This window comes from Microplitis mediator, chromosome 2 (genome assembly GCF_029852145.1).
Source record: "Microplitis mediator isolate UGA2020A chromosome 2, iyMicMedi2.1, whole genome shotgun sequence".
Classification (NCBI taxonomy): Eukaryota; Metazoa; Arthropoda; class Insecta; order Hymenoptera; family Braconidae; genus Microplitis; species Microplitis mediator.
Window position 1 is genome coordinate 5,654,909 of NC_079970.1, and position 26,867 is coordinate 5,681,775.

Here is a 26,867-nt window from a genome sequence, read left to right on the forward strand (position 1 = left end):
ATTGATCCTAAAAAATCTCGTTGAGAACTTTGAGACTGAAATCCGAATGTTTTTTGACTCGGGATTATTTATGCCGGGTATTTCACATACATATTCACAGTACAAGATCACTTGATGATTATTATTGTCGTTGTATTGTCAATAGTAAGATTTAAAGGACATACTTTATTCTTGTGACAGTTGCCGTAACTCAACTGACAGTACGACATCACTAGTGTCGATGTTACTCTAATGAATACTTAATACATCATTATGGATGATTAATAACCATAGTAAAAAGCATTAGTTAAGAAAATAAAAATAAACTGTGACGGGAAAAAAAATTTTTTTTTGACGGATAAAAAAAAATTTAAAAAGAGACCCGTGGAAAAATGTGTCTTAGTGTCTTATTACCATGTTAGTATAACAAAAAATATGTTCTCCCACACTTTGGTTGGACGATGACGTTTGTCGAGATGATGGAACTGCATCATGGTCATGATCATGAGAAAGTAATAATATTTTAGACGTTTCTTTATAAAAAAAAAATTTGCAGGAGAGGTATTTTAATAGATTTGATTGAGGTGTCAGGCATATTAAAATGTCAAACTTTTTTATTATACAAAACACAACACACTACAATATCATAGATTACATATACACAAAAAAACTATACAATAATACAATAACAATAATAATTATTATTATTATTTTAATGGTTGTTAAAATTAAATAAATTTTTTTTTAATAATTTTAGGTACAAAAAATGTTTTTTTTTATCATATAAAATATTTGTATATTTTATTTATTAAGACGTTGCAAATGTTTCACGAGTACTTTTTCAAAAATGAAATTTTACCCTAGAAACGTTTGCAAATCGTCGAAAAATATTAAACTTAAAAAACAAAAGTAATTTGTCATCTGGTTAAATGTTAAAAATTAACTAACGAGAAACAAATAGTCATATTATTTTAATGTTAAATTAAAAAGATCACGCCTCGGTAGAGTAATCTCGGTAGTAACAAATAATCATCAGATTATATCCAATTGATTCGTTGATTTATTGTATTTTTAAAAAAACTTTTTTTTATTTCACAATTGGCGCCGGATTCCATGATAAGGATGCAGACTAACCGCCGACGGCTCCTGTGACGTACTTAGTACTGTTTCTCACGAAAGACTGCAACTGATGTGCAGCTCCCTGATAAAAGTATTAGTAAATTTAAATATGCGTGTACATGCACTTACCTCTTAAAAAATTTAAAAAGAGAAAAAGAATTTAAAAAATTTTTAAATTATTTCCATACCGTTATTGCGGCACCGAGAAATTGACTAAAAACTCTGGTAGCTCCAATGGCAGCATTCAATACTTGATTCCTAACTCCTCCCCCACCAGAACCATTATCATCATAATCACTTTCACCCCTTGGTAATCCAAAATTAAAATTACTAAATAGAGGCGGCGGGTAAGTGGAACTCGGCTGCCAATCAGAAGGCCTTGGCCTGGTTACCGATTTTTTTGTTGTCGCGATAACTCTAGTCGTAGATTGTATTGGCATTGGAGTGACTTTAATACCCTAAATATATTTTTAAATCCAATTTATTATGTTGTTAATATTTAATTACTTTTAATTACAAAACCAACCTGAAGTTGTTCTTGCAGGCGATTTACGGGAGTTGATGGTTCAATACCCTGGACTTTCAAAAGTTCAGCAAGTAACGCAGCATTATTGGAACCTGAATTCCCGGAAACTGAGGAAGGCGTACGGACTTTAGCCTGACCACTGAGAATCGATCGAAGAAATGTTTCATCATCTTGCGAAAGAACACTCGGTCCCTTCACGCCTTTTTTAGCTTAACAGAATCACACAATACAAAAAATTTAAACATCTTAATTTCCTAGAAATATTTTTGAGATAAAAAAAAAATATATCAAGTCTGTATTGTTTACCATTTTTTTGAGTATCGTCTAAAAGTCCGAGTAAAAATTTAGCGTCATCTTCTGGAGAAAAAGTCGACGAACTGATTTTGCCGTCTTTTAATAAAGAATTTAAAAATCTGACATCATCCACATGCTGAGAAGCCGCTTGAACTTGATTCCGAACAGCCGGTGTTGGAATAACTAATTCCGTGATTTGTACCGGTCTGGAGGTTGTTGTCACGATAGGTTTCTTGGTAGTCTGCGGGGGCCTTCTGATTACAGGTCGTTGCGTTGTTGCTGGGGCAAAGATATTTCGTCCGAATATCGCCTGCAGTAAACTAGCACCCAGTCCCAATGGTGCCGGAGTCGTTGACTTGGGTCTATTTACTGAATTTCCCGTAGTTGTTTTTACATAAGTTTGCTTTTTAGTAACAGGAATACTTTCTACAGATTTTAAAGTAGGTGGATGCGTTGGAAATGGCTTCCACGTAACTTGGGTAGAAGGTGTTACAGTTGTTGATGATGTGCTGGTGGTACTTGTAGTTGTAGTTGTGCTCGGAGGAGTTGTTGTACTGGTACTGGTACTGGTACTAGTTGTGGTAGTGGTAGTGCTTGAAGTTGATACGGTAGGTTTCGAACTGGTTGTTTTGCTCGTTGGTGTTGTTGAAGTGACGTCAGTCACCGGTTTCCAAGTGAATGGTTCTGAAGTCGTGATTCTCGCTACTGGTTTTTTCGATGTCGGCTGCAGTAAATCGATTATTATCGGCGGCGACGACGAGTGACCGAAACTTGCCCGAGGAAATGCGTCCAATGAATTCGGGGAAATATTTGATGGTTGAATGGCTTTGGGTGAACGTGTCGGTCCGGCTGCTTTACTAAGAGCTAATGATAAAATCTGTACCAAAATATTTATTTATTTTGTATTTATCATCATTAGTAAAAATTAATAAATCTATTCTTTGTAAATTTAAACCTCACTTGTATTTATAAAATGAATATTTAAATTTAAAATTAAAATTGAATAATCTGATGTTAGCACAAAGGATTAAGGAGCTGAAGAATTAGTAAGTAGTATAAGGAAACGGAGAAGAGAAGGACTGACGTCATTCTTGTTACCTCGTTCAGTGCCAATGGCGCGTAAAACGTTAATTATCGTAGCAATCTGCCACAGAACGATTCACATAATTGCCGCATGAAAGACCAAGACGTTAAAAAAATAACCAGATAAAATAAATAAAATAAAAGGAAACGAGTAAATTCTTTGGCGGAGTACACGCACGCGACCACACGTCGCGATAGATCGATAGACACGAAAATATATAGGGAAGAAAAAACAATAAGTGAGAAAAACAAGTTAAGGATGCCTCAGGGGCACGATTGGCCACAGTACCGAGAGGTCGAATCAGTTGGCAGGTGACCTCGCAACGATCGTGCAATTTTCCAACAACTTATGTCCATGTACGTGTCAATATACATATATAAACATATGTATGTAAGTATTTACGTCTCGGTACAAAGAATGATTAAGTGTAATAACAAATCACGGAAAAACAAACGTGTCATTTTTTATATTTTTATTCCACAAACTACTCGTGATCATGAGGGATGCGATTGGTAATTGATCTTGTTGATTTCTATCTCCCGTTACTTGTCTTGTCGTCAACATTCTTTTATATGATTACATCTACTTATTTATTTATTTATTTATTTTTAAATTTCTTATTACAACTAATGTCCAAGAATAATTAATAAAAAAAAATAATAAATAAACGATTGAATTTTAAACACTTAGTCATTGATGTACTTTACGACTCGACAATTAAATGAAAATTTTTCCACTAAACATTTTCATTATTCAAACATTATTTTTATTTTTAAATCGCAATAACGATTAGCATTTAATTAATTAATTAACAGTCAATTAATTAATTAAAAATATATAGTTTACGCAAGCGCAATATTTTTAAGTATATGATTAATCGTTAGATTCGAGATTAATCTTTCGAGTTAAAAGCTATTGGCAATATCTTAGCTGATAATTTTTCTCTGGTTCAATAATGACAAACGACTATTAGCTGATTATTTATTAAGTAAAAATATAAATAATAAAAAAAAACGGTTATAATAATAAGAAATTATAAAATCAGTGAATGTCCGTGTTGCCCCAACGTCTCGACGTCATCGGATGAAGGCCGACGGCAAGGACGTAACCGTACGTTCACCGTGACTAGCCGCTAAAGACGATAATAGTATACCCGCTACCGCTGTATCTAACCACCAGTTTATAGCTTTTTATCATATATATATATATATTTATATATATATATATAGATGGATTGCGTTGGCGTTTCGAAATAAGAATTGACTCCGAGTAGTGACCCACGACAGAAAGACCCCCGTCTATATAAGTATAAGTAAAACATATAAACAGCATTTGCGTTACAAACTATCAATTGATCTCAACCCACCACCTGGTTCTCTATAATAAAAAACTATACCAACTCACTATATTTGACTCATACGGACGATTATTTTTTATTTTATTTTTAACTTCGCGCTCGAACGCTCTCGCTATAGAGTTTACACAGCCGCGTACTCTTGGATTGTAAATAGCCGATTAAATAATAATAATAGTAAGCAATAGCAACAGCAACGGTAACCCTAAATGACGGGATATAGATTATGGAGTTGAGAAATACACATGGATTAGATAAAGTGAGAGTGCAGCGACCAATTCTATTTCTATTTGATTATCCCGATAACAAGAATCCTCGTATGTTTAAGTAACTTACCTTGTTTGCTAACTGCCGCTCGACCTCGGTCAACGTCTTTGGAGTAGAGCCTATTGAATTTAAATTGTCATGGGATTGGAGCTGAAATAAATATTACATTTTTTTTAGTCATCGAGATATTCGGCATTTAGTTTCCAATTAATGATATGGGTGTAGGAAGATTACCAGCGAGTTAAGGAAAGCTAAGTCGTCAAATGTAGTTCCGAATGCCGTTTGACGAGGGATGTCTATTGTCGTCACTGGAGGCAGTGTTGATTCGCTGATTGTGTTGGTCGTCGGTGGTGGTGATGATGAGGATGCTGGTGAAGAAGTAGGTGGTGCGAATGTGGTAGTTGTCGAGGTGGTCGTTGGTCTACTGGTTGTAGTAGACGTTGGGGGTATTGTCGTCGTAGTGGTTGTTGTTGTCGTTGACGGTGTTGTCGACGATGTTGTTGTTGGAGCAGCAGTAGTAGTAGTAGTAGTAGTAGTAGTAGTTGAAGTAGTAGTTGTTGGAGTTGTTGTTGTAGTAGTAGTTGTTGGTGTAGTAGTAGAAGTAGTAGTTGTTGGTGTTGTTGTAGTAGTAGAAGTACTACTGCTGATGGTGCTGCTGGCGATTGTATTGGTAGTTGCATCAGTGATCGTGATCGAAGTGTCTCGAGCCAACTGGTTGGCGTCCAACACGGGGGTGAAGACCTCCGAGAGTGGATTTATGGGACGCGCCGTGATCGCCGATCTCGACTCGTCCTGTGTAACATAATTATGTGAGCGACGTTGATAATATCTACTACATTGGAATAATCGAGACCTGGACCTTTCTAGGACCAAACGTCATTCGCTAATGTGTATGAGAATGTATATATATATACATAGACATAAATATACTGTACTTAAGGTACTTACTTGAGTGTTAGATGGAACGGATGGTCTAGTTGTTATACCAAAGATCTGATCCAAGGGATCTTTCCACCGGTAATTTGCCTGATCAATACCTTGCCCTTGAATATTATTGTTGGTAAGAATATCCAGTGATGGCAGTGAACTGGTACCTGGACCTTCATTCGATGCGCTCTAAAAAAAATGAAATATTATTTAAAAATTAGTCATCAATATCAAAATTAGTAAGGGGTGGGATACATACAGAAATAGAGTTTATTTCAACACTCACGATACGTGAATTATTTGACGGGAGAGAATCGTTGGTCCAGTAGTTGATAAACTTCTCCTGAAACAGCAAAGCGCCACCGCAGTGGTCGATTCACCAATGCCAATAGATTCCCATCGGGCATAAATCACCCGCTGTCTTTTATCTTTTATTTCTCTATCTCCGTCTCTCTACTTACCTGTCCAATGTACACGGTACTGCGTTGACCTCCGGCCTCTTTAGTCCTGCTGGCCTTGTCCCTCTCAATGTCCTGAATAATACGACCACCCTGCGAATTTACGCTCGAGGGTGTCAAGCCCAAAGGTGGTCCAGCTGTTCGCGACGACGCGTCTGTTATCTATACCACACAATTATTTCATTAACATATTTTTTTTTTTAACAACTACCCATTTATTTATTTTTTCCCAAAATATATATAAATTATAAAGTAATAAAAGCCTTGTTGACGTGCATTCAAGTGGAAAATTTATAACATGTGCGCTTTGAGTGCATAAAATATTTACAATTATACAAAAAAAATTTTATGTATACATATTTTTTTTTTATGTATGTATGTACAAGAATGAAATAAAAATATATGAGAAATATATCGTATTTCAAAGTATTGTCCCTGAAAATTAAGGCAAGCTCATTTATATCGACTAAAGTAAAATAAGTTAGAGAAATTTGATATTTTTATAGTAAAGTACCGAGTGAATAAATATTTAGAAGTAATAAATAAATGAAAGGAAAGCGTTAAAATGCATTGCCATGAAATAAAATCAGTAATTAATTAATTTAAAAAAAAATAAGTAATAACCCGAGTTAAAATCTGAGGCATACTTTGAACCTAAATGAGAAATGAAAACCTACATTAGACTTTTTAGGACATAATTATTGTAAAAGCTTGAAATGGATGTACTTAGACTTATGGAGGCATGAATTAGACCTACATAGACATGAATCGTGAAACGAAGGTATCTAGACTTAACGGACGGAAGGAATGGCAAGGAATATTACAAAAAGGTCCGTCAGAATTACCTTGTTTTACCGGGATGTCATAGTGCTAAGTATGATAAGTCATTTATTATATCTGCAATAAGAATTTGGAATCAATTGCCTGATTATTGTACTACAAAGCCTACCTTTGCGGAATTTCGTGCCTCGTGTTATGAATATTTCTTAAGTTTAAATTAATGGTAAATGGTATGATTACTGTTAGAATTTATATTTATGTGATGATTGAGTGTGATATTAAATTGTTATATTAAATTAATTAATAATGTATTTATTTTTACTTTTATGTATACTATACTATTGTTATGTTATATTGTACTAAGGGATGGCCGTAAAAAGCTTCGACTTCATGGTCAATTAAATAAAAAATAATAATAATAATAAAGGTAAAATTTTTAAATTCGCGGAATACTGGAGAATTGATGCAAGTGATCCAGTCATCTTCCAGTGGGCTAATGACACCCAAGGATGGATTGGGTCCCACAGGAAGCCTGGGACTAACAGAAGGTAAATTTAAATTCTAAGGCTGGTAAAAAATTGCTGCAAGTGATCCAGAAATTTTATCAGTAGATTAATGACACCTAGAAGTGGAATAGGTCCTGGATTCTGAATTCGTTCATTTCAGGATATATGTCTTTGTAAGTCTAAATAGGTTCAATTCAAGCTTATACAATAATTATGTCCTAAAAAGTCTAATGTAGGTTTTCAATGCTCATTTAGGTTCAAAGTATGCCTCAGATTTCGACTCAGGAAAGTAATAAATAAATAATGAGATGCCGGTAATATTAAAAAAAACGATAGAGGTACCATTGTCGTAGTGGTGGGCTGGGTATTGAAGTTACTGATGCTGGGCATTAAAGTAGGGTCGGCAAACTGATTAGGGTCTTCATCAGCTCCATTGGGATTGATAGAATTATCGGATAGTCCGAGATTAATCTGGCTACGGTAACCATCATTCATCTGGTCTCCACTAATATTGGTGAGTAGAGTCATGTTTGCCGGGCGATTATTAGAGCTCGCGGTGGCGCTACCATTGTTATTATTCATTTGCTGATTAACGATATTAGCCTGGTTGTTATTTATATTATTTTCAAGTAGAACCTGGGTCTGGGGCGTGGGCCTGTTAGTGGTTGTGCTTGTGCTAAGCGAAAAGACAACTTCTACCGGGTTGCTCGGCGGGTCCGGTATTACCGTTCCATTCGGGAACTTGCGCACCAGCTTGCCGTCTGGATATATCCCAAAGATGACGTACGGGCTGTCGATGTTTCGGGCGTCTATTAGATTATCCTCCGGTCGTTTTCGGACGATCGTTTTGTTCGGATAGATTCCGTAGACGTGGTAGTCTCGCAGAGGAGTTTTCGTCGATGAGCTTGAACTCCAACGAGGTGCTGGAGTCATTCTGGAGCCTCCAAAACGACCGGCGTATGCAGTTGTTGGTGGTGTGGTAGATGTTGTTGTTGTTGTTGTTGTTGATAACGGAGTTGTTATTGACATTGATTCTGTTGGATTGGCATTCGTGCTCTGGATTTCTGATGATGATGCTGTCGTCATTGTCTCAGGTAAAGCTGTTGTTGTAGTCTGCATAGTTGATGATGATGGTAATGATGATGATGATGATGGTGATGTCAATGATTGGGTGGTGGTAGGAATAGTTGTAGATTCTTCAGTCGAAGGAGAGTCAGTTGTGGTAGGAATTGGAAGAGTAGAGTCTGTAGATGAGGGAAGATTTGTTGTAGAAGGGATGGATGTTGTTATTGATTCTGATGAAGAAGGAGAACTAGTTGTTAGTTCTGATGAAGAAGGAGAACTAGTTGTTGATTCTGATGAAGAAGGAGAACTAGTTGTTGATGGAGGGAGTTGAGTTGTAGATTGTTGAAAACTTGCCGTCGTTTGGGCGGTTGATGTGATTTCGTCCTGTAAAGTCGTAACAGAATTAGGATCCTCCGTGCCGACGGTAGTGGTTTCAGGGGCACGGGTTGTTGTGATGGTTGTTGATGGATTAGTCGTTACTTCACTATCCCCTGGACTAGTTGATACAATATCTAATGTTTCTATGTTAGGAGTTGGTTTTATTACTTCTGGTTCTAATGTTGTAGTTATTATTTCGTAATTTAAGTTAGTCGTTACATTAGTATCGTCAGCTAATTCTGAGTAAGCTACTGTTGTAGTTATTTCTGAGTTAAGATTAGTCATTACATTGTTATTGTTATTGTTATTATTATTATTATTAATATCATTATTAGTAGTAACGTCAGTTGATGAATATGTCGTGCTAGTTAGTGTCATATCTACTTCATTAATTTCCTGCTGAGGGTTTGATGTTACTATTTCTAAATTTGACATTGTCGTAGCTTTATTATTTACAGAATCTGTTTGAGTACTCGATTGAGTAGTTTGTGGTTCTACCGTAGTAAAGATTTCGTTTGATAACTCGGGGCTTTGTACAGTGGGTGAACTATTTTCAATTAAATTATCTAAAATTGTGGTCGAGCCTTCTACTAAATTTTCGGTAACTCCTACATCATTATCAATGTCTGTTAAATTTCTATTGTCTATAAACCCGCCTAACATTCGTGGGTCAGTGTCATTACTTGTTTTGGATATGTCTTTCAAAAGTGTTGTTTTTTCGTCTAATGAGAAAATTTCCATCAGTCGTTTCATCATTAACGACAGTAATTCGTCGTTTATTGAATCAGGAGCATCAGTCACCGTTTCTTCGGATGTTTCATTGAAATCATTTGAGGATAATGTAGTTTCAACTGTAGACGTCGTTTGGTCAATTTCAAACGATTCGCTGGAACTGGAAATTTCGGTGGTTGCCATCGAAGTTTGGTCCATTGTTACCGCACTCTCGGTACTGAGTGTTTCGCCCAACTGCGATCTAACTTCCAGTGAATCGGGTAATACTTTAGCAGTATCTAGAGCATTAGTAATTATTTCAGTTGTTGAAGTGGTTTCCGCAGGTTCTGTCGTATAAATTGACGCATCGGTTGTTGAAAAAGTCGTTGACATTGTTTCTGACGTAGCTGTAGTACTTTCTGTAACTGAAGCTGTAGTACTTTCTGTAACTAAAGCTGTAGTACTTTCTGTAACTAAAGCTGTAGTACTTTCTGTAACTGAAGTACTATTTTCCAAACTCGCCATGATAATTTCCATAGCCACTTGCGTGCTAGTAGATACCGTTGAAGTTTCATCAGAAGTTGAAAGAACCTCTTGGGTAGTCGTAATTACATCTGCTTCAGAAGTCATACTAACTTCGGTATTCATTTCAGTGGTAATTAAATTATCGTTTGTTGAAGTTACGAGAATCGGCGTAGTATTAAAGGGGTCAGGAATTCCTTCAGTGCTAGAATTATTAATAAACTCAGGGTTAAAAGGGCTCGGGTTTATCTCAGTGGTCTCAGGAGGACTCGTGCTGATATCCATGGCCTGTGTGCTAGTGGTAGAACTACTGGTAGTTGTATAAGTACTCGTGGTTATTTCTGGCTGAGTTGTTGTATCTAAAGATGGGGAATCCATTACCACTGTTAAATTATCGTTATCATTATCACTATCATTGTTATTATCATCCTTAATAATAGTAACTACTGGCTCTACGGTCGTCACTATTGTTTCAGTAGTAAAGTTATAAGCGTTATTCGAATCGTTAGAGAATTTATCAGTGACGATCGCGTTGGCATCTACCTTGCCAACTCCACCTAGATGCTGGTCTATTTCATTATTTATGTTGACTGTCTCCAGGGCTTGGTAATAAGTTAGTACTTTGGGCTCGCCCGGGCTCGAAATCGAGACCGGTATCGATGGCTTCTCGGCCTGTAAACAAAAACGCGGTGCCAGGGTGCTGTACATTTTTTTTTTTTGCTAAAGTGCTTTAAGTGGAATGTCTAATTTACATTTAAATACAAACTTTACACTACGATACGCAAAAAATTAAACTAACTAACTTCTATGTATAATTTGTGTACTTATGATTAATGATTAATGATTAATAATTAGTGATTAATGATTAATAATTAATAATTTAATAATAATTGGTGAATAAAATGTCTGTTAAAAATTTAGCAAGATTTACACATTACACCTGCTCATGTTTAAACAACGTTTGAGCATAAGATCGTTATTACAGTTGCCTAGCAATTTAAAGTTCTGAGAGCAGCTACTATCACGCTTGACTTGACTTCTTTATCGTCGATATATTTCATCCACCTACACTGCTCCAGATCTCACGGTCCCAACTCTCAGCAAGCGGGTGTGTTATGTATTTTGTATTATTAAATTTTTTTATAATACAATTATTTTTTTATTTAAATTTATTTATTTGTTTTTATTTTTTGTCTACTTATATTTAGATTTATTTATACAAGTCTAGCGCTCTGTTTGTATTATGAGGGCAATAAGAAAGTGAGTGTGTAGTAATGGTGAATAAAGTAACGTCGCAAAACGATTTACTTTCTCTACAGATAACTGTTATGCACAAAATACCTTTTTGATGATTTTAGAGTAATAAAAAAAATGAGTTGTGAAAATTGATTGAGTGACGAATCAAATATGAAAGTTAGGAATGAATAGTTTGAACATACAAATTATTCGTATCAAATCGAATCGAATAATTTGAATGTTTCGAATCATTCGTAAGTTTTAGAATTATTCGGAAATTTTCTTTTCAACGACAAAATTGTAATAGTTTTTCCATTAATTCAAATTTTTGTCGAAGGTAAATGGAACTCAGATACGAATCGACGAAAAAATTATTTTTGGTTACTTTAAAAACTATAAGCTCTCCATTAAATAAAAATTTTATATTTGAAAGCTGATCAGGATTTTTTAAATTTGAATCGAATAATTTGAAAAGTTACAAATAATTCAAAAACTTTCGGATAGTTCTAAAATTGACGAATAATTCGAAAAGTTACAATGTAATAAATTAGCGGAGTGAACGCAGAGCAAATGACTGTGTATTTATTTAATCCTCTTGGAGTGAAATTCACTCCGAAAAAGAGTTTAGTTTAATATTGAAACTCAGCATCGGAGTAAATACAGATTTAAATAAAATCCACATCACTCCGTTGAAAAAACAAACTCCTTATTTACTTTGTATGTAGAGAAATTTTTTAAAAACTCCGGGACTCCGAGTGACGAAGTGAATTCGGATTAAAATAAAATCCGTAATCACTCTGAATTTACCCCCAATTTTTTTACAATGAAAAATAATTTGAAAATTTTTAAATGATTTAGAAATTCGAATCATCCTATTCGAATTTCGAATCTAATAGTTATATTCGATTCGAACTCGGTTTGCACAGCCCTAATAAAAATACTAAACCATTGTGAAAGATGGAGTCGATATATACTGTCAGAATGTAAAAAAAATATGATTAAAGTATATGATGTTTAAAATGTAATTTTTTATTTGTCAAAGATGTATCGGTATTGTAAAAAATTTATTTCCGAGAACTGTTTCAAAGCTACGAGCTATAGTTTGAAACATAAAATATCGCACCACGACGATCGTAACTTGAACAAACTGAACACTACTCTTCTATTTTGCAATATTTTACAGTGACAGTAAAAAGAGAGCTGTGCTTGTTGCTGCTTTCGCTTGACAATATCTATCGCACATTTATTATTACAATGGTGCAATAACACTTTACTAAATCGTGACGATAACTTTTAGTTTTAATAAAATTATCAAGAAAAACTAAAAATATATTTTTAATATTTTTTAAATAAATAACTCAATAATTATCTCAAGTATACAAAACATGCATGTTCTATTGTTTGCAAACATGTTTAAGTAATTGTCAATAATCGTAATAAATAAATCATACCTGATTATCTAAAAGTGGAGTAGTTGAAGTATCTCCCGTTGAATTAGTACCACTAGGTTTCCGAACAAAGAATTCAACTCCGCGGTATTTCGCGCTAAATCTCGGAGGAGAACCACTTGGTGTCACTCTGGGAACTGATAAACTCTGAAAATTATATTTAATAATTAAAAAAAAATTGTTTTTTTACATATTACAATAGATCATTCACTGTAAAAAATTTTTCGACTCAGTGACTCGGTGTAAAAATTACACCAAATATCGTGTTAAATTTAGGTGATGTGAATTAAAAATTTTTACACCGTCAAGTGTGTAAATGTGTAATTTATGATAATTTTGCATTAAGAAAAAAAAATCAGAAAATATTTAAATATTCAAAATACTGTATAATATCCAAATAAAATTAATATACACTGTAAAAAAAAACGGGGTAAGTCCAGGCGGTGTAGGTGTTTAATTTTAACACCGAAAGCGGTGTAAATATTCTTTACCGATGTTAAAAAAGTTTCCCGGAGTTAAAATATTTTATATGAAATAAATTTTTTTTCTAATTTTTATACGTGGAATTTTTTTTTACACCGACTTAACACCGCCAAATTACCCCGTTTGTACCAGTGTTATTTCATTTTAATATCACATGGTGGTAAAATGAGTCCATTTTTAATATCGCTCTTTTTACAGTGTAGTTATTGATTTAGTTAAAAATGTTCAATGATCATTTGTTGCTAATTAATAAAATTTATGACAAATTACCCGGAGTGGTGTAAAAAAGAAGATTACACCGTGTTAAAATTATACGTGTGAATAATTTACACCGCTATTTAACACTACACGGCCGTTTAAATTTCTCGGGGGCATTTTTACACAAAAATTTTTTACAGTTTGAATGATAGCAATATATCTTACCGCGTTGTTAACATTGCTGTAAGCAGCAGCAAACTCTGGAGTTTTAGCTCCCAAAACACTCAACAACGGTGCTACAGTACTTCTAAGCTGCTCTAACAAACTAATATTAGAGCTGATCAAATAAGTGCTCTTGGTCGGATTAAATATATTGGAATCAGAATTACCGCTGCTGCCTCGACTTATCGAGGATATACCAGTCGAGTTAAGTGATCCTTCAGATTCAATTTTACTCTCGGTTGTATTTGAAAGTTTTAAACTCAACGCGGGTTCTTGTTTTACCGACCGCTGTGTCGTGTTCTCAGTTTTAATCGACGCGTGGTATCGCGGTGTTATGGCAACACTCGCGGGCTCTTTCTTTTCTACCGGCTCTGGTTTGACTATTTGAATTTTCTCGCGTTTATTAACTTCAGCTTTCCATTCTTCAGACGTCTTGATATCTCTAGTTATCTCTTGCGAATTGATTGACACAGGTGACACAAGATGACGGCGGTATGTTGCTGTTCTCGATCGAAAATCACGTCTCCGTAATTTATCCTCGACTTTCAAAGACTTTTCCGTTGTCGGCTGAAATTTTTCAGTACTAGAACCCACCGAATATTTGTTAGCTTTCTTTTCAAATTTATTCGACGAAGTTGAAGCTGTGATCTCAGTATTATTGTCAGGTTTTCTGGTTGGTTCTTGCCAATTTTTATCAGCGTGAGCGGCATTCCAGTGCCTGGGTCTTTTGGTTGCTTTCAATGAAGAACTAATAGAACTTTGCGTGGTTTTTTCTGCGTTAGTCGACTTGTAAGTTGGTTCTTGCCAATTTTTATCAATATAAGCGCCATTCCAGTGTCTGGGTCTTTGAGTTGGTTTCGATGAAGAACTGATAGGATTTTCTGTGGTTATTTTATCAGCACTTGTTGACTTTGTTGTTGGTTCCTGCCAATTCTTATCAATGTGAACAGCATTCCATGCTCGTGATCGTTTGGTTGTAGTCGATGGTTTCTCTGTCGTTGCTATTGAATCGTTGTTACGTACAGTAGGAGTTGATTTAATAAATGCTTTTATATTTTCAGTTACTGTCTCTACTTTACTGTAAATAACTGGTTTAGTTGTAGGCGTTACTTCTTTACGATACTGTCGAACTCGAGTAGTTTCTCCGACTCTAGTGTTTCCTCGTTCAACGCTTTTGCTGGTACGTGAAAAACTTCCGTCAACTTTAGCAGCTGTTACAGTAACAATTGTTTCTGGAGTTGTTGATGATGTTGTTAATCTTGAGTTACTGTATCTTTTAGGAGCGCGGTGTTTTTTTGAATCGCTGACGTCAACTGAAGCTGCTGATGTTGATGAATTCTCCTGAGATTCTGAGTCCGGCTTGACCTGTCGCCGTGCATTTGCCAATTTTTCCCTTGACCTCACAACGAAACTCGGGTTCCCTGCCTCTAGATTCTTTGGACCCTGAAAATTCTTGAGTTCGTCTCTAAAGTCAACTCAATAGGTCACTTAATAAAAGTCAACACTAAATAGGCCACTTAAGAGAAAGAAAAAGTCCAAGCGTTTAACACGTGCATTTTTTTAATTAAAATATTTATTTTTTCTTGCATTATAACCCGCAAGCAAAAATAAATTTAAATCCGTTGCTGGTTTTTGCGCTACATGCAGTATCACAGTGTTATAAAAACTGTTTTTATTTTTTTTTTTTTTTAATTGTATTTTTAACACAGCTGCAATTAAAAACAAGCAAGCGACCATTGTCCTCGTTTTTTTTTTTGTTTATTTATTTTTTTAATAAAATCATTCACTCTATAGCACTCGGGATTAATGATTGCTAAATAAAAATTGTAGAGTAATTTTATTTAATAAATTAATAACTAATAATTAATGTTTATAATTAATAAAAAAAAAAATAATAGTATTTTAGTTTATTTTCTTTTTTAGTTAAAGAAAAAAAAAATTTGTTGCTCAATAAATTTGTTGCAGAGAGAAATTTAATTAGGGTAGACGAGGTCACGAAAGGGCTCACCACGAAAATATGAAGACATCCACGATAAAAACGGCTGCGCGAAGACAGACCACATTGTGATGAATGACGATACCAACTGTAAATAGTTTTAATCTATTTTTTATTTTATTTTTTTTTTATTAATGTTTTTATTTAGTAAACCACAAGTAATAACTATTTTAGTCATCAACTTAATTGGTTTAAAAGTTGAGAAAAAAAATATATATAAATTTTAAAGGATTGTGTAATTAATAAATAGTTTAAAAATTATAAATGAGCAACGACATTTAAAAATCGCGAGTAAAAAAAATAATAAAATATTTAAGTGAAATAATTTAATTACGCAATATTTTTCTCTGAGATCGAGAGCGAGAGCTCTTGCGATCAGACCGAATCGCGTTCACCTCGTTGTCCACCTCCATTAACTACAATCTACTTCGTTACTTTCTCCATCAGCAATAGAAAGAGAGAAATATAAATATAATAAAGTAAATAATAATAATAATCATAATAAAAAAACGAAAAAAAAAACAAATACGAGACTCGGGCGACTCCGGATATACCGCAAGGTTCAGACAGTATTTGCTCTTGGCCGAATTTCATACATACACACTCGTTCGTTCTCACTTTCAGGGATTTTTTGTGGGTAATCAATAATAAAAGGAAATAACATAATTTGAATTCCCCGCATAAAAAAATTTCATTAATAATTAATTTAGATCTGAATTTCATCTCTAAACTCAGATCGTGACATAAATATGACTTGCATCATTAATTTGTAACAACATAACTTTAATCATGGCAAAATTATGACTGTCAAATTTTTGTCCAAGTGATCCGAAGTTCATTCATTAAATTAATTTTACAATCGAAACTGATCTACGTAAATCAAGTAGTTAATATCATCCCATACCGTTATGGTGATGATTACTTGGAATTATGGGATATAGGCCCAAACTCTTTGGTAAAAGTTCCTATAAGTATAGGAGCAATTCCCATCATTATGGTAACAATTCCCATATCGCATGTGAAAGAATTATGGTAATGATTACCATAATATATGGTACCATTATCATAATATTATAGTAATGGTAACTATAATATATATGGTTGTCGTTCCTATAATCAACATTTCAAAAAAACCAGTTACCATGCATTATGGGAACCATTCCCATAATATATTGTAATTGTTACCATAAATTTCTCTCCGTGTAGGAGAAATTTATTGGTAATTTCAGAATCGATAAATTTGACAAAAGGTAAAAATTCAATCAAGTTTCTATCGAAGTCATCTCAAGTCCAATTCAAAGCCAAAAATTAATTTTATAATTGATTCGGATTTACTAGACGAAGAAATGTAATAAATTTATGATAAGTCATATTTGTGTCACGATCTGAGTTTCGTCATGAAATTCAAATCTAAATTAATTATGAACAAAAATTTTTTTTACACAGGACATACTACAACAAAGTTGTACAGTTACACAAAACAAATTCCCTTCATTAACCAATTTTTTTTTTTTATCTTTTTGTTTCTATGTCACCTTGAAGCTTTTATCGCCACCTGTTTCTCTTAGTATCAAGAAAAGACCTCAATTAACATTATAATTTATTAAATTTTAAATTAATCCACCAAAATTTATAAAAATTCAAATATTTGTAACCGAAAAAAAAAATTTTTCAAAATACACACGAAGTCTTTTCTTGTAAAACAAAAAAATTATCTATTCCGTAAACACAATTGTAGGCAAAAAAAAACAGCTGGATGTACCCAAGCAAAAAAACAGTAATTGCCCATCTTCAATTGATGATAATTGATGCCTACAATAAAGCTCACAAAAAATCTGTCTATATAATCTACAAAACCAAAAAATAAATCATCACTCTTGGGTAACAACATCTTACTTCATTTGCCTCGTAACTTTCCAGGATCGCCGAGGAAATACCTGCCGAAGACTCATTGACATCAGTATGTTTGCCCAGTGGGTCTGTGGGCTTGATCGAGCGCGTTTGACGAGAGCTAGTCAGATCCTATCGATGAACGTATCAAGGATGATTTTAAAATTAATCATACTGTTATATTTTCTATTATCAAACCCTTCAAAAGCTTCACTCTACTATTCTATTGGTTTTGTTTTTCATTTCCTTTTCTTTTTTTTTAAATCTAAATATATTATTGCCACACCGAAGCATTAAACGTAATGCAGTTGGGATTAAAAGACTCCAGTTAAAGTTAAAATGAATTAATTTTGTAATGATTAAACATTCATGCTGACGAATGCAATTAATTACATGCAATGATTGAAGGAGGTATATAATTAGAGTGATAAAGTTCAAGAGAAAGTTTGCGTTACCTTGATGACCCTTGAAGAAGACTCGGACCCAGATTCTTTCACGCTATTATTTTTCTAAAACATAAATGAGTATACTATTAATTTACTATTGATTTAAAGTCATATGGGATTTCATAAAGAGCAAATATATTATAAAATATCGTAATGTCAGTAGCGTAATTTAGCAAATACATATTTATGTTTATAAAAGTTTTAAAGACATTAAAATAATAGCAGCTTGTCAATACGTCCAATCCTTTTAACTCGATTACGGATAAATATCTATCAATTATTACTCATAACATTAAAGACTAGACACGAAATCAAGTGCTTAGCATGTAAAGATTACCAATTGCGCAAGTTTAGCCTTGAATTCCAGGGGATAATTATCGCTCTCCTCAATCTCTCGGTTGACTTTTAGAAGAACTGAAGCTTTGTTAAAAACTTTATTCCCTCGGAGCCGTGGATTTGTTGTCGTCGACGGAGGATCAGAGGAAATTTCGTTGCTGATAGTCGTAGCTGGTGGCGTTGTTGGATTGCTGGTTGTGGCTGATGGTTCTGTTTTATTATTTTTGAAATATGGACGTCGATTAAGAGTCCATGGAGGTGTTACGCGAGCTGTAGGCGTTGAACTGGGACTGGCTGGGGTCGTTGAAGTTGTAGGTACAGTTGACGGTGAGGACGTGACAAATTTTCTACCACGAAATCCCAGACCGCGGTTGAAAAAATCTTCTTTTGGCAAAGTTTTTATCGCTGATTTTGATGCCCGACGATTGCTCGGAAATTCTGTTGGTTGCAGTGTCGAAGGGACTAAAGTTGTTGCTGTAAAACAATAATTAAATTAAGTAAAATGAAATAATTTAGCAAGAAATAATGAAACTTTAAGTACCTTCTTCGAGTAATGTTGTTGAAGTAGCAAACTCTGTTGAAGATTCTGTTGTTGATAAAACAGATTGTTTAGTTTGTGATCTAGAACGAGATCTCGGTGACCCAGTACCGAGATTATTTGATTTCACAAGTTTTATTTTATCGGGTACTCTTCCGCGTCGATCTAATTTATTTTTATCTGACGCAATATCTCGAGACCGAGCTTCGATTTTAAACTTTTCAGACGTTTCACTTCTCGGCTCTAAACTTCGCCCGCGACTTCGTCTGCTTGACGTAACATGTGCGGAAGTCGATTCTGAACTTTTTAAAGACTTTCGAGATTTAGTTTCTTCTGGGTTACGCTTCGTACTCGATTCCGCAGATTCATCAAGTGAATTACCGTCAATTCTATCGACTGCCTTCGAAGAAATTCTTCTACTACCACGGGCAGAAGTTAAAGAACTATCACTTTTATCGGTCGCGACATTTCGAGATCTTCCTAGAGCTTTTCTACTTCTCGAAGGAACACTCGGAGCAGTTGAGCCTTCAGTTGAAAAAGAAACTCCGACATTAACTTGATTCGAATTCGATAAATCACTATCGTGTCTTCTTAAATTTCTTTCAGTACTACGTCTTACGTCACTTTTGATTACTCTATCAGGTCGTTCTGATGACGTTGACGAACTTTCAACAGTTCGTGAAGAAACTCTTGAAGAAAATCTACTAGACTCTTTAAAATTTTCCGTAGGCGTCGTCTGGATTTTTCTTCCACTTCTGAATCTAGACTTTTCAGTAACGTCATCAATTAACTCAACTGGATCAACGGATTCACTTCGTCTCTGAAATTCAGTTCGCGACTTTCGGGAGGGAAAATTTCGTTGACTTCTACTGTTTGTACGAGAAACATCAGGAGCTTTAAGATTTATTTCTTCATCTCTATTATTATTATTCCTATAATTACTATTTCTATTAGCAGTAGGCTCTGGCAAATATCGTCGATCCTCACTAGCAGCTCTAGTCAAATCGTCGCGATTAACTTCACTTCTCGGCGTCTGACGTCTCCCTAAATATTGCGTAACTGTTTTAGAAACTGGAGTATTTTTTTCAGTTGTTTCAATCTTCGGATCATTCGATCGCTGATAAATAGACGTGTTTGCACGATTCGTTATTTTGGTACCTCGACGTGTTGACCTAGATGTACTGGTGAAAGGCTCGGGGGTGGTCTCGAGTCCTTTTGCGGCCTTGGTACTGAATCGAGAAACTCCACGGCTTCGTACAGTCGTATCTCGAATTTCATCCTAAAAATTGGTTTAAAAAGTATATTAAATTTATTTATTCTGAATAAATAAGTCTTACATTGACAATTACAGTAATGGGATAACGAGTTTATGGTAATATTAAATTATTTTTTAAAATTAATAATGGGTTGGCTTAATGTCTAGAAAAATGATGTCCCAGAAACATATTTTATTGAATTGAAACAATGAAACCTGTCATTGGTACGATGATTGAACTATCTAATCAAACTATCTTCTTAGTGTCAAAGGCTTCGAGACCCTGTGATCTATGCAAATTCGTAACAGAAGAAATATTGTTCCCATTAATTATATACGAATCGTAAAAAATGAAAAAATTTTTAATGTTTCTAGAGACGCAATCGTGCACGACAAAAATTATTGAAGCATTAATTAACTTTCTGACCAATACAACAACAAGAAACAACACGAGGAAGAAGAAGAAAAAACGATGAGAAGGAAGTTAACTGATGTCTTGCTACACTAACCTGTAATTTCTTAATAACTAAACCAAACAAAGTAACCGATAAATTGACAACAGCTATTTAATTTTTAAAAAAAGTGAGTAATGGAATCTTTTGTAACATTTTTCTCCAATTGTTGATCTCTTGTTTTATTTCACACGATATTAAATCTTCATTTTCAATAAAATTGTTCTATGATTTTATTTTTCTTTATCTGAAACGGATTTAACCAGTAAATTGTGTTTTAAATTCTTTGTAATTAAAGATAGTAATCAATAAAAATAAATATGAAAATTATCTTTCGCTAAAAAAAATCATCAGCCATGAACTCATGAGAGATATTATTTTTTCTTTTGTTAAAAAAATAAAATTAATTTTAAATATTTCGTAATATGTTTCGTGATCATTAAGTACTTAAGACTTGCAATAGTATGCTAAGACGAGTCAAGTAATTATCACGAACAACTTGTATAGTGTTCCAAGGATCAAATGAAGATTCTAATTACCTCTTGTTTGAGAGCTTCGTGATGGATTTAATTAGATGCATATCAATACTCAAGGAGCGTGTGATGTATAGAGTAAATTGTTTTAAACAAAGCGTGTGAAATATATATATTATAAATAATTATTACACTCTGAAAAATCGGGAGTGGTTACGGATTTTATTTCAATCCGGATTCACTCCATCACTCGGAGTTTCGGAGTTTTTAAAAAAAGGTCACTTTGCATACGGGGTAAAAAGGAGTTTGTTCTTTCGTCAAAGTGATTTGAATTTTATTTAAATCCGTATTCAATATGATATGGAGTTTTTATATTAAAATAAACTCCACTTCGGAGTAAATTTCACTCCGAGATTAAGCAAATAGTCATCGGCTCCGCATTAACTTTGCATTCACTTCAGATTTAATCGTACACAGAAAAAAAGATTTCTTGGCGCAAGAAATATTTTGCATTATGAATTGAAGACAAAAATTTTCTTAGGAGTAGAAAAAAATTTCTTGCCGCAAGAATTTTTTTCTCGCCTCAATAAAATTTTTCTCGCTCTAAGAAAATTTTCATTTTCAATTTAAAACGCGGAAAATTTCTTAGGACAGGTAAAAATTTTTTGTGCCAAGAAATCTTTTTTTTCTGTGTATATTTAAAATATAAAAAATTTTTATTTTATTTTGTCAATTTATTATACAATTTTTTTTCCTTTTTATTACAAATTGACTTATCAGAATTAACTGTTAATATATATATTTTTCAGTCAAATGCGGTATTTAATGTGTGTTATTAACAGTCTTTCAATAAAATATTAACAGAAACAGTAAATTGCAAAATATAAGAGAACACTAAAGAGTAAGTGTGACTTGAAAAGTTGTTCGAGGCCCCAATAACGAAGGCGTGGCCATGCTAAAATAAGAGAAAAGGTCCTTTCACGTATAAACACACATGACGATGGGTGATATACCGTACCGTAATTTATACACGCAAATATACTTAATAAAAATATTATACAATCCAATTTTGTTAAGTACGTAAGTTAATTATACTGCGAAAAAAAATTTTTAATGTAAACATAAATAAAAAAAAATGTTAATTTAATGATAACATTTCTTAACGGAATTAATGTCGCTTGAGTTTCACAACTCGATCCCCGACTGTCCATCAGTGTTATGAAAAAAAATAAATCAATAAAAAAATAATAGCGTTCTTTGGACTCGAGATCATCGACCGTCCTCATATTGATCCTTTCGATTTCTAAAGAATCACCTTCATAACTCACTGTTCACTCTCATATCAACTCTACATAAATTAATTTACATGAGGTATCTCATGTTAATTCAATAATTTATATACTAAAATTTATCTTTACTTTCTAATCAAAATAATTTCATAAGTTTTTAAATTTCATTATAAAACACTTTTTTCAATAAATAAATAAATCATAATAATTATTAAATCTCGGATATTTATGTCATATATTCTATGTACATTTTTTTTTAATGATTACGATAATTATTATTTGTTTTCTCAGTTAATGCAAATTTTTTTTTCATTTTTTATTAAGTGAAATCCACGACCGTTTCACTTTTAAACAAGTCCATCAATTTTCCATTCCGCCACCCTTGATCGATAATTATTAACGGAAGTTATCCGATGCTCGGCTAAACTTCCGTAGCTTAAATTATTGTCGTAATTGACAATCGAATATAATAATTAAATTGACACTTATCATTTATTTTTAAATTTATCATAATACCGAATCAATTACGCGTATCAAGTCTGCTATCTATAATAATAGTTTCCGCGATTAAAAAGTAATAGAAGTAAAAAAACATGAACAAAATAACCGGTTAAAATAATCACGTGACGTTGAATTTATTCATCAAAAGAGGAATTGGCATACGTAAGTATATTACTGTTGGGTTTATTTAACATGCTCTCGGCGCACTTAACCCGTTAAAAAAATAATATGCAAGCATTATCCTCATACATTTGCTATGCTTGTTTGCTATACTCAAGTGAGCACAGGTGAGCATACGTCAGAATACTGCACTTGCTACGCGTCTTTACAGACAAAGTGCCTGCGAAATAATTGCGTCTTACTGATTAATATCTACATAAGTTAATCCATATGTTTATCATGATATATAAATGTATTTCATATATGTATGTGTAAAAATATATTGAGAAATTATAGACGAGTAGGACGAGAGATTTCGCAAATGACAGTGGCATCTAGTGCAAAAACCGTAATAACTATCAATTATTATCTAGTCACGCTCTTTATTAAATGATGAAAAGTACTTTGTACTTTTTTATTCTCTACGTCGATTTTTTTTACTCATGACAATCTTTACGCATCGATGATGTGCAATATGAACTATTTGAAAGTTGCGCCTCCGTTTTAATTTTTTATCATTATCGCACTTAATGTAAATTACAAATAAAAATGAGATTTAACATTTTAATTAAATGTACTTGTAATAATAATCGCAATTAATTAATTTAAGAGATTTTACGAACGCGTGTTATACAACTTAATTTCTCACGGAAGATAAACTATTTAATTAAATAATTAATAAATTAATGAAAATAAAAAAATCAAACGTGATCTGAAGTAAATTTTTTACAACTTTTTATAAATATGTATGAAGTTTTAAAAATTTTTTCAATGGTATGAAAGTACAGTTTCTTTTAATAACATTTAATTACTTCTGATTTATTATTCTTGTTACTTTGTAATTAGATTACTATGACTGTCTTTAAAAAAAGTTAATAATTTTCTAATAAATTCAAAGATTTGAATTAAATAAAAAAAAATATATATATATTTATTATAAATATATCGTCCTTGCACTGGTTAGACAGTAGTATTTACGAGGACAGCAAGTATCTGAACTCTATAATACATTACTTCGATCCTTCATCGTTTAGTTTACCACAACATGAGTTGTAAAAGAGAGAGGATTTATTTTTTATTATGCAAATTTTTTTTTTATTGTTATAAATTATAATACAACATAACATTTTGATTGTAGATATTTGAATTGTTGCACAGTGCACTTAATAATATTAATGAAAATAATAAAATTGAGTAAATGGTCATCATGTCATGCTCGCAATTTAATGTTTAAGTATTTCAATATAATATATATATAAATATCTGTCTCTATAGATGATACAGTTAAAAAAAATAATAATAATAATAAATCAGAAACGTAACGTAAGAGATAATCAATTATAATTACGCAAGATAATGAAGAAGAAATTTATACATAAGGAAGTTATTTTTTTGATAAAAACTATTGCATATATTAATAATTATATTTTATGAGTTGTAAGATGTACGAGATGGTAAATATTTAATAATATAATGTATGATATGAATATTTTAAATGAAATGTAAGAAATGTAATCCTGTATCAGGATATACGGTTAACACAAAAGTGATACGATAAACTCGCGGAAAACCTGCTCTGTAATGTTCTCGTTTGTGTGTAATGTATAACAAGCGGTACAGTGGATTGCTTGAATCGGTAGTATGTAGCATACGGCATAGTCTACTTAACTTTCCACACAGATTAATAAACTCAAATAGACAATTCCTTCAACAGTAATACGTCATTTATGTGAGTGAAACATTTTCACGCTTTATGAAAGTCATTTTTTTTTTATTTATTACTGTATATTTTTATTATTATTATTTATTTTTAATTTTTACTAAGTACAAGATACTAAAACACTTTATTAATAAACTAATGAGTCTATTCATTCGCGTTTATAATCTATTATTTCCCGTTCATTATTACGCGAGTATAAGTAAATAAGAGGTATTATAGCGTGCACGTGCCAAAAGGTTGTGTCCTGGTTATACAATAATATTTATTGTCACGTGTTATGATTTCTGCAATATTCCCAGCTTTTTATTTCACTAAACGATTTATCATTAATCTATTAAGCCGATATTTTATCGAAGATTTTTTCAGTATTTATATTTTTAAATTATTCAAATAAATATAATAAAAAATTTTATTTTTATTAATGCAGAAGAAAAAAATTTCCGGCACAGATAAAAATTGCAGGGAAATTTTATTACACCATACAGAAATCGCGGTCAAGATGTTAGAGATAAATTGAAAGCACTTTAAAAAATAATAATGTGTAAATGTAAATAGTAATAAGATAAAAAAAAAATATATATAATTCATATGAATAAAGAATGAAATAGAGAAAGCTATTGACTTTTGAGAAGTTAAATCAAATGGTTGATAGCTCGATAATCAACGAGAAAATGACAGTTCAAATACGACACATAAAATGCATACATATATATAAATATATATGATGTACAGATAGGATGTCTGCCAGAGAAAGAGACAACTTGACAATAACGCATACTGTAATTGTAATTGTTATTGTAAATGTATGTAAATAATAAAAATATATATCTAATGATTTAAAAATATTTTTCTCAAATAATAATCATCTGTCTGTTTATCCAAGCATACTTATATTGCTTCCGTTCCTTTAATTAGACGCACGCATCTCATATTATGCAATTTCTAAAAATATATTAGTTTCCGGTATTCAATGTCTTTTACTATTAAGTAATAAAAAACACTAATAACGACAATTGTAATAACGAAAATATAATAACGAGTTATAAAAAAAAGTATGTGGTATTGAAATGTTTTGAGATAAATTTAAATTTAATTACCGGGTTTTGCAATGCGCCGGCGGAATTAATTTAAAATATCGTTTAATTAAATGTTATTAAATTTTAACATAAGATTTAAGTAAATATAAGTACTTACACGAGTGGCAGGTCCACGCAAGCAGTGACTCGTGACAAATAGCAGAGCCAACACGAGGGCTACCGCAAACCACGAAGACCTCCTCGCCATTCTATAAAATTATAAACATCAAACAAATGTCACTTTCGAAATAAATGAGGCCAAAATAATTATTAACTAGTTGTAATTAGTTTTTTTATTAATTACTCTCATAAATAAATATATTATTGATCATAAATATTTTTCTTTTAAACCGAAAGACCTTGGACTTGAGATAAAATTTATTAATAACAAGATATTCGTGACTTGTTTTGAATCATAGATCGTTCGAGAGAAAGGATTAAGATGTGCGGATAATAGAGTACACCAGGAACAGTTAGAGATTACCGTAATAGATTTTAATTCAATGATTCACTTCATTCAACATCAATCTGAACCATTTTTTTAAATTTTCTTCAATAATTAATTGTCATTATTATTAATTTATTTAAATTAAATATTTGTTTAGCTTTTGTTTAAATATTTCAATTAAGTTTTTTACAATAAAATTAATTAAGCATAAAGAACTGATCGTTACAAGTGAAAATATACTTTCACACTATTCAAATTATTTTATAAATACACAATTGCAATAATTAAAAATAGTCATTTAAATTTGGTATTGTCATCTGTTGATATAATAAAAATGAAAATGAAATAAGAATTTTAAAAAATTAATTCTTTACGTAAGTTATTAAAAAGTACATCTGGTGGAATAAGTCATATAGTCGTGAAAGTGGACTAGTGAGACCAATGAACGAACATGCGGTCAGTTAATCCCATTTATTCGTTTAATATTCCACAAGCCTGTGCTCGGTATTGCCAACGACCAACGTGGACTTTTGAATTATTTAAATCAGGATTTTAAATTGTTTTTATTTATACTTTTAACTGAAAAATTTCCTGCAACCTGTGTAGCTTGAAAGTAATCATAAGAATTTATTTATGGACAATAACTTAAAATGCCCACTGGCGTTTCTAATCAACATGTAAATTACTGATAAAATAATAATAATTTCTCGTAACACTTTTTTTAAAAAACT

The 26,867-nt window shown here is 32.5% G+C and overlaps 1 protein-coding gene across 1 annotated transcript; it reads right to left on the bottom strand.

Annotated features, from left to right (window-relative positions):
* Nucleotides 1-702: 702 nt before the first annotated feature.
* Nucleotides 703-25,896, bottom strand: LOC130663340 (mucin-2-like). The gene is made up of 17 exons (XM_057462510.1): nt 25,807-25,896; nt 18,767-20,042; nt 18,227-18,699; nt 17,899-17,952; nt 17,450-17,575; nt 13,561-15,000; nt 12,658-12,801; nt 7,637-10,642; nt 6,012-6,170; nt 5,837-5,893; nt 5,572-5,739; nt 4,858-5,415; nt 4,693-4,773; nt 1,931-2,795; nt 1,625-1,833; nt 1,287-1,556; nt 703-1,180 (listed from the first exon to the last, which is right to left on the bottom strand). Exons 1-17 carry the CDS (start codon nt 25,894-25,896, stop codon nt 1,109-1,111), a joined length of 9,048 nt encoding a protein of 3,015 aa, XP_057318493.1. The 3' UTR covers nt 703-1,108.
* Between the last annotated feature and the right edge of the window lie 971 nt (nt 25,897-26,867).